The sequence below is a fragment of the Plasmodium fragile genome, assembly GCF_000956335.1.
Source record: "Plasmodium fragile strain nilgiri unplaced genomic scaffold supercont1.70, whole genome shotgun sequence".
Taxonomy (NCBI): Eukaryota; Apicomplexa; class Aconoidasida; order Haemosporida; family Plasmodiidae; genus Plasmodium; species Plasmodium fragile.
The window spans coordinates 48,373-57,544 of record NW_012192650.1 but is presented as its reverse complement, the minus strand read 5'-3'; the positions used below and the strand labels follow the sequence as shown (position 1 = coordinate 57,544).

Here is a 9,172-nt window from a genome sequence, read left to right as displayed (position 1 = left end):
AAAAAAAAAAAAAAAAAAAAAAAAAAAAAAAAAAAAAAAAAAAAAACAGCAACACGGCGACAACGGCACTAGTTTTTTATAGCCACTCTGCAATTTCCCTTCCATGCGGACTGCGCGTACGTTGGGGAAAAAGAAAAAAAAAAAAACTTTTAAAAAAATTTGTAAACGCAAAATGAGCAGTAAAAAATTAAACTATTTGAAAAAGAAAAAAAATTATGGGGAAGCCATCCTCGCAGGGAAGCTGTGACAATATCCCCTAGTTCAATATTTTCCGCGGTAGTGGTGCGGTCGCAGGTAGACGTTTTATTTTTGCATATCCCGTCTGGCCCCCATTTGTACATTTCGTTTGTCCCCCTCTTTTTATTTCATCCTGGTGGGTATAGAACGAAACGATATGGGGAGGCCAATGTCTGGTGCTGTTAGCAGCTAAACCGTTGTGACACCTCATTCTGCATCGTAGAGCTTGGCAAATTTAAGGCTGCAGAACTTAACAATTTTTTTCGGTGTGGACTTATGTATTTTGTAACCTAAGTCGAAAAAGGAATTTTTTTTCATACAACTTGTGTTGCTACGCAACGGAGCGATTTTCTTTTTTATTTCGGATTTGACTTGACCGTCATCATGCATCTTCATTACATCTTCCTCTTCCGTTGTGTCTGTGGTTGTCTTTTTTATTTCCCGTGGACGTACATCATCCTTGTTTTTTTGGCGTAACTTTTCCTTCGCCCGTATGTACAGTTCGTCCATCGCCTTTGCGCGTAAAGCCTTCATGGTGTTTGAGCGCTGATGCGGCATCTGTTGTGATCGGTATGCGTCCGTCTCCTTTGCGAATAAAACCATTTTCTCCTTCCGGCGCATGTCCTCCTTAGCCTTTTGTCTCCTCTGCCTGACTTCTTCCCCCGGATCAGACTTCTTCGTCTCCCCCAGTTCGCGCACATTCTCACCTGTCGCTTCAACATTTTGTCCTTTCTTCGTTGTCGGCCCTTTCTCGTGCATGTTGTCCTGTACAAGAGGTGACATGGGCAATTCGTTTGGTACCATCTTCTCCCGTTGCTTCTTCCCCATTTTCAACCCGATCGGTGTGTGCACGTGGTTGATGTTGATTACATTCTTAGGGTTATGTCCGCGTCGAATCGTCTTCAACCGCAAGGCAGTGTTTTTCCTTTGGTAATTTTCCTTCTGAAATAAGGACAAAATATATTTTTCAAATAAATTTGTCTGTTCCCGGCAAGGATCCCTCTGGTTCTGCCTATGTATTTGCATCATTTTGTATATGGATATTTTGCTCAGAATAAATGTTTGTGTATTTTTCATGAATTTGTATAAAGCATAGGAAATGATCTGCAGGCTGTAAATAACTTTTAATCCTTTTCTTTTGCCAATAAGTTCTGTCTTTCCATTTATTTTTCCATTCCTCTCCACATTATTTATATTTATATAATTATATGCTAACTTTTTTTTTCTGCTCAAATAGCTACTTGCCCATATTTGCATTATCAAATTTTCTATATAATCTCCATGTCGATATGGGAGGAAAAATTCACAAAACCAGTTTATTTCATCTGAAAAAAATTTTAAATAATTTTTGTACTTTATATTTTTCCAATAAAATTTTATATACGGTTTTTCATGCATCGAGATTTCATTTTCTTTTCCGTCGTATACGTCATGTATGACGAAGTGCAAGATGAGCAGTTCGTTCGAGGGGCTTTCCATATGGTGGGGTAGAAATATATATATATGTGGTAGTAAGGGGAAATCGCAACATGGGCAAAATTTGGGGAACGCGTTTACACAACACGTGTGTCACGCGGGTTCGCAGAAGAGCAGATTGGTTCGTGAACGGGCATTTACATTTCAAGCAGAAGCCCCGTTCAGGTGTTTCTGACAACGTGGAGGAAGTTGTCCCAACTGTGCAGAGAGAGGTAAACTTCGTACACGTGAGAAAGGTATTTTACGCGTGCGAAAAGTATTTCACGCGTGGGTGTAAAACTAAGAAGAAAAAGAAAAAGTTGTGTCTAAGTTGAAAAAAAAAGACATGTCCTGTTGTTTCGGAAAAGTTTACAGATTCGTTCGAATTGTTCAATCGTTCATTATGTTATACATTTGTTCATTCCCTCACTCGTGCACTCATTTGTTTGCTTATTTTTTTTTCTCCACATGGCGAAGTCAACAAAGCTGTGCCGTTGCCGCTTGGACCAGTTCTCTCCTTTTTTGCAAACTAATTAGCCGTGTCCATTTTCGTAGCCGCACACGTTTTGCCACTTGAGCTGGGGTTTCACAGACGGCCCTTTTTCGCTTAACCCATGAGCAGATTGACTTTAAGACAGGTTGGTAAACTACCTCCACCAGGCGATACTTTGATGGTCTGATCAGATGGACCCAAGTGACGAGGGAGAAAAATGCACCAACGGGGTCAACTGAGGGGAAAAAAAAAAAAAAAGGCTCAGCGGTGCTGTTGGACATGCCCCCCAAAAAATAAACCTACTTCACATTTGGGCCAGTCGAGTGAAAAAAAAAAAAAAAAAAAAAAAAAGACAAAATGGAACAAAACAAACTTAGCTTGATAAACACATGCATGCCGAACAAAACACGTGTTAATTATGAATTTTCTTTTTTTTTCTGCCCATCTGGGCGCTTCCCACGGTATACGCTCAACGCAGAAAAAAAAAAGACCCACCACGGGGGGGACAAGCTATTATGCACAAAATGGAGACCGACCAATTGTGGAACTGCCAAATGTGCCTCCCCAGTGATGGTGGAAAAAAATTGCTATTTTTAATTCTCAATATGTTGGAAGTTGCTAAGTTGAAATGAAGGATGGTGAGCATGAACAGGGGAAAAAAAAAGCCAAGTGAGCCAAAAAATGGGTAAAAAAAAAAAAAAAAAAAAAAAAGTACAATTACAATAAATAGTTGGGCAAAAAAAAATTAACCTATCGAAGGCTGTCCACTTGGGTTCCCCATGCCTATATACACATATATCTGCACATCATGCATTCGCCGTCACTTCAGAAGAGGGAGAAGAAATCGTGTTTGTTCTTCTTGTTCTTCTTTGTCTTCTTATTTTTGTGCACGAGTTTGTTCACATTTTGCCCCAAGTTGCCATTTTTATTTTTGAGGATGTGATCAAAGTCGAAAACTCGATCCAAATCGAATTTTTGCGAAGCCATGAAAACAATTTTTTGGTCGTGATAGCTCCTGATGTAGCTGCTCACGTTTTGCAGTAGGTGGTTGTATGTGAGTGTGTTGGCCCCACGTGCCGCCTCGCTTGTCCCCAAAACGTGTATCATGGCCGTGACGAGTGCGCCCCCAGGGGCATGTCTGCCTGTATCAATTTCGCGCGAAAACTCCATATCCTTACACCCACTGAATTGGCTAACATCACAGACCACGTGGAAGGGGTTTTTCACCTCCTTCCATTTGTTCGACTGTAGTTTATACTTATAAGCCAGATCAATACAACTACCCGCATTGCAGCAGTCCATCACCGCAATTAATTTAACTCCATCGTTCAGAGGTTGAACCAAGAACCTATGCAACTCATCATCAACAATTTGTCCCTCCGTTTTATGGTCACAAGGAAGGATGGTCTCATTATACCCATCGTCTTCCAAGTATGTGTAATCCTTTTGTTGCGACCCATGTCCAGAGTACAGAAAAAAAAAAACATCTCCTGGCTGGTTATCCTTCGTGAGCCAAGTTAGGGCAGACAGAATATTTTTTCTGGTAGGCCTATAATTAGGGTTGCTTTCGTTGTCAATTAATCTAACCATGCTTGTTGGTGAGTCGTGAAAATTATATTTTGAAATTAGAAGGTTCATCATTCGAACTGTATCGTTTGTACAACCACTTAATTCTTCCCTAGAACCGTAATAATTTATTCCTATCAGTAATGCTTTTTTTTTATTTCCAGATGAGCGGTGTAGAATTTTGTCTGAGTAGGGCGATGCTACACCGACGTTGTACATACCACTTTGGTAGGTAGCGTGATTTGTGTGGTTTCCCCCTGCGTAAAAATTTTGCCCCATGTGGGGGGTACACAAGCCATATTTGTCGCCAGGGTTACTAACGCTTGTGTTGATATTCATACCCACACCCGCATGGTGTGTAGAGTGATTGGCTAGAACGGCCCCATTATTCAACTGGCTGGGTACAGAAAAGGGGATATTACCACCTGCAGAGGTTAATTCCTTTTGGTGAACTACTGGGTTGTAGTGGTAGTGATTATTTGTCATAGCGGTTGCGGGGGTCATGGGTACATACGGGTTTGCCGCATACACATACGATTCTGCTCCAGGGGGAGAATGCATGTTGTCCTTTCGATGGTCATCCCTTTGAAGGTACGGATTGGTGGAAGAAGGTGCAGCCTGTCCTGCCCATTGTGTCCCTTGTGGTGGAATCGTTTGGGGACGTGAATTAATTCTGCTGGCGTATTCACTTCGGAACATTTGAAGAACTCCCGATTCAGTTCGGTGCATCGAAATCGCATCTCTTATCTCTTTTTCCGTCTTATGAGGATATATTTCTTTAAAGTTAAAAAAAGTTACATCCATTTGGTCTCGCACTATATTTAGGGATAACTCCAACGTGCAACTTTTTAATATGTCAATTAGCTTCACCTTTTGCTTCACTGTTTGTTCCTTTTTTATAAAATCTAACGTAAAAAAAGTATAAGCAACTTTTGTGTTAAATAATGAGCTTAGCCAAACTTCAATCGACAAGACTTGGGTTTTGTCATCTGCTACATGCTCTACTGGTATGAGGAAAACTTCGTTGAAAAAATAGTACCCATCTTCCTGCACTGCTGTTTTGTACTTTTTATTCTTCCAATATACTTTTATGTAATATTTTCCTGTGTCGTCTTCCTTCAGCCCTGTCAGTTCGAACACCTTCAGGTAGATCTTCTCCATCACAAGGATTGGGCGGCTAATGTGAGCAGGGGCGTCAGATAGACTCGCAAAAAAAAAAAAAAGCAAGTTGCCCTTCAAATGCAAAATTCCGCACTGATAGCAACCCCCCAGACAGGTGCTTACTTACACATGAGCATGCAAACACATATGCTGCCAAATCGCCGCGTCTTGCACTTTGTTCTGTTAACCAATTTTTATGTCCCTCTTTAGCGAAAAAATTGCGCACGCTGGCAGGATAAAACACACTGCGTTGTATTTACTTGGTGAGTTGTAAAAAAAAAAAAAACAAAAAGGGCCTAAATAATAATATGGAAGGTTGTAGAAAAAGGAAAAAATTCCAACACTGATCAAAAAAAGAAAAAGCGGAAAATTGGATAAAAAAAAAAATGTGGAAAAAGGGCAACACAACAGAGCAAAACGAAGCCAATACGAAAAAAAAAAAAAAAAAAAAAAAAAAATATATGCCCCCTGACAAGGCAAAAAAAAAAACATGTGCATGGTGAGCATACGTAGCTGTCCTTCCCGCGAACAAAACAACAAATTGACAATTGAACAAGTAGAAATAGGACGTAAAGCAGTTTCACGGAAAAAGGAAAAACGTGTAACTACCCCGGGAAAAAAAAAACAAAACAGATGGTATATACCGCAAAAAAACAGACACACAGGTTAAAAGTGTACTTTGCGGCACGCGTCAAGCAAATTAGGCCTGCTCCCCCTGAGGTTGAAAAAAAAAAGAGCAAACTCGTAAAAAGGCAAACGAGCGAAACGGTGCCTTTTCCATCTTGCCTCATCCATGTCACCACGTATTTTTTAAAACACCAGACTTGCAATTGTGCCCTCCCCGAATGGACCATTATTCGCACTCTTTACACGTTCATCGGGTGGTAAAAAAAAAAAAAAACGGGAAACAAATTAACGCGGACAGCGCACGCTGTGGGCAACGTAGAGGGGAATTCTACACGTATAAAAAAAAAAAAATACTTTTTATTCGTCCTTTTTTTTTTGGCGCTTTTTTTTGCTCGTACAAAAATATGCTTGTAGCTTTGGGGAGTTTCCAATAGAAGGAATTGGCAAATCATATTCACCTCTAGCGCGGGTGGATGGAAGTCATTCCTTTTTGAAACTCCATCTTAAAGCATAAAATGACCTTTGCAATGGTATGCCAGGAAAAGAGGGGAAAAAATACATATTATTATTAGATAAGTGAATATGCCCCCCCCCAAGTCGGGCGCATTTTTCCATTTTATGACCCCCTCTATGAATGAAGCCACGCGTTTGTAAGTTTTTGCCTTCGAAAGGGCATTTTTCCCCTTTTGGAAAAGCGTTAAGGTTAAGCGGCGTTTGCAGGGATTCTCCCGTTCACAGTTTCACCTTTTTTTTTTTGTTTTCTTTTGTGTTTGTTCCGCTCGGGCCGCTGGAATGACTCCCCTCTGTGTGACTTGCGCCGAATGGTAGCACGTGTACCCCGACAAAGAGAAGAATGACAAGATGAGTACCAACATTAAGGACCTCATCAAGCAGGAGAAGGAAAGGAGGAAGTTACTCCGAGAGGAAAGGAAAAAAACGGAACAGGTGAAGCAAGCAGAAGGGGGGGAAGAGTACCCGACTGGGAAAGACACACCGGGGAACTATTACACAAAGAGTGCACAACAGGATAGGCTCTTTTTAAAAATTCAAAATAACTCCGAACGTGGTAGCGTTTCGCAAAAATATAACCATGTAGGAGAACAACTGTGTGAGGTTGGTCAGGGCAGAAGACCATCCGGCCCCATGGGCAGCAGTGAACAAATGAGTATGCAAAAAACAAGTGACAAAAAAATGCAAAAAAGGGTTCTGTTCGCCGAACCGACTGCGCCAATAAACAGGCTAAATAAAAATAACAATTTTAAGGATGCGTTTTTGGACTATAGCAATGAAGAGCAAAGTGAGCATTCAGAAGGAGCTTCCAAGGAGGAGGAGGAGGACAAGGATGTTGAGGCCAACTTGCCTGCAAATTTTTTTGACTCCATAAAGACTTTCATTTATGGAAAAAGTGAAAAAAGTGACAAGAGAGGTACCACCCCTTTGGAAGGAAGCCCTGGTGGGAAGAGAAAAGCAGATCAACGTGATCACCTTTCTGAAGAAGACGGACTTAATAGAGTACATGTCACATATGGCTTAAGTGAAGACAAGGACATATCAAGTGGCAGGTCTGCATCATCGCAGGAGATCGGTGATGGAATGCATGCCTTGGGACAGCGAAGCGGAAACAAATTTCATTTAAAAAACGAACCAAACGTTGAAGTGATCGAAACGTACGAAATTATAGAGGACACTCTTGGAAGTGCAGAATTGGTGGAAAATGAAAATTTTCACAAGCAAATAAAAAAAAAAAGGAAATTGCTAAGTGAGGGAGAATACCATTCGGATGTAGAACAAGACCATGAGGGGGGTACTTTCGAAAGGGGGGAACGAACGCAAATAGGAGACGTGTCTAGGGGTAAAGGCGATCAAAGCGATGGAGAGGAAGAACAAGAAGGAAACGAAATTCTGAATCTGTTCAGTACTAATATGGAAGATTTGACAAACTACAAACTTCTCGACACAGCTTATTACGAGGAGTTGGACTACTTACACAAAATTCTTGTGGAGAAGAAAAAATACATTTTAGGTGACACGTATGATGAGGAGAAAGAAGAGAATGAAGAACGAGAGGTAGAGCTACTTGAAGAATTGAATCAATTTCGAAAAAAAAAAAAAAAAATGGAAAAGGGAGGAAGAGGTGATGAAGACAGAAACGATAATGATAACCATTTTAACATTGACGAAATTTACGACATGCTAAAATTAAAAAGAGGGATGAAGGAAAGTGATGGTCCAATTGCACACACAAGTGGAAATACACCAACTAGCAAGTGTGCTGATGAGAACAGGGACGAGGGGAAAAAGACAAATGAATATGAAAATTTACCCAAGGGATTTTTCGATGATAAAGAAAAAGATATAATGGTGAGAGAAAATATTTCCCTGGCTAAGATAAACCAAAAGATTGGAGAAATTAAAAAACAGAAAAAGAATATTTTGGTCGAGTTTAAAATGATGCAAAATGTGTACGAGGAAAAGAAAAACAGCTATATCGATTATTTGTATGATGATAAGTTCGATGACAAGGAACACATTTTGGATGAAATTGTGAAGAAGTCGACCAACCGGGGGGTGGTAGAAATGGACACCCACGAGGGTAAACAAAAGCAAAAAAAAAATAATAAAAAAAAAAAAGAAAAAAGGAATGCAAATAATTTACAACTTGATGACGAACATGGGGACATTTTCCACTGGAGGAAGAAAAGCCTTTTTTAAAAAGACCTCATGTGTGGGAGAGAGACGACAAATGGTTCTCACCAGGTGTTACGACACGCGCCGCGTTATCAGGTCTATCCTCCTTACCAATGTGGACGCGCGTTCTCTCGATGCGTAATGTTTGTTGATATGTTTTTTTTTTTTTTTTTTTCTTTTTTCTCTTTTCATTTTCCGCGTTACCGTTAAGTACAACCAAACAGAAAGGCGGTACGAGAAATGGTTATGTGTCTTCTCTTTAATTGGGGTGCGCACGTCGTTCATGTGTATCCCTCCGCAGAACATGCAAGTGTGGAAGTCTCCCCTGCCGGGCATTCATCCCGAAGGAACCGAATGTGTGCATAATCTCAAGGAGTTTTTTTTTTTTTTTTTGTCGATTTTTTTCCACGTTAAGAGTATAGCGCCCATAACGCTTCCTTTACCCGGCCTTTTCAAGTGGGGAAGAAGAATGGGCAAGCAGACAAGTGGGTATATGTGCGTACGTGCATGCCCTTGGGCATACATTTGCGCACTCGTTTGTGCATTCATTTGTGCACTCCTTTGCGTATGTATTTTTTTTTTTTGTCTTTGTCAAGCCCCAATTTTTTCAACTATGAACATTTTAATTCGCAAGTTCGGTTAATCGATTTTGCCAGGTGTCACTTAGTTCGTGGCCAGGCCCTTTGCACAAGTTAATCGTGTTCTCCTTAGGCAAAAAAGGGGGAGCTGCGAAAGGCTTTATGGTGATTGCTTAAGTGATCGGCGCAAGTGTGTATAAGTTGTGGTGTAGCTCCTTTCATTTAGCCTTCTCCTTTATGAATCTTTTTTTTGTTTTTTTTTTTTTTTTTCCCGCGTGGCTACCTAAAATTGAAAAAAAAAAAAAAATCCTGCTCACTTCACCTGCCTGTTTAATGCGCAAAAAAAAAAAAAAAAAAAAAAAAAAAA

At 40.4% G+C, this 9,172-nt stretch overlaps 3 protein-coding genes across 3 annotated transcripts; 1 reads left to right on the top strand and 2 right to left on the bottom strand.

Annotated features, from left to right (window-relative positions):
- Positions 1-444: 444 nt before the first annotated feature.
- Positions 445-1,716, bottom strand: AK88_04640 (uncharacterized protein; the record flags this gene model as incomplete). The annotated part of the gene is made up of 1 exon (XM_012482249.1): positions 445-1,716. One exon carries the CDS (start codon positions 1,714-1,716, stop codon positions 445-447), a length of 1,272 nt encoding a protein of 423 aa, XP_012337672.1.
- Positions 1,717-3,010: 1,294 nt separating this feature from the next.
- Positions 3,011-4,912, bottom strand: AK88_04639 (uncharacterized protein; the record flags this gene model as incomplete). The annotated part of the gene is made up of 1 exon (XM_012482248.1): positions 3,011-4,912. One exon carries the CDS (start codon positions 4,910-4,912, stop codon positions 3,011-3,013), a length of 1,902 nt encoding a protein of 633 aa, XP_012337671.1.
- A 1,488-nt stretch (positions 4,913-6,400) lies between these two features.
- AK88_04638 (uncharacterized protein) lies at positions 6,401-8,251 on the top strand (the record flags this gene model as incomplete). The annotated part of the gene is made up of 1 exon (XM_012482247.1): positions 6,401-8,251. The coding sequence occupies one exon, from the start codon at positions 6,401-6,403 to the stop codon at positions 8,249-8,251; it is 1,851 nt and encodes a 616-aa protein (XP_012337670.1).
- Between the last annotated feature and the right edge of the window lie 921 nt (positions 8,252-9,172).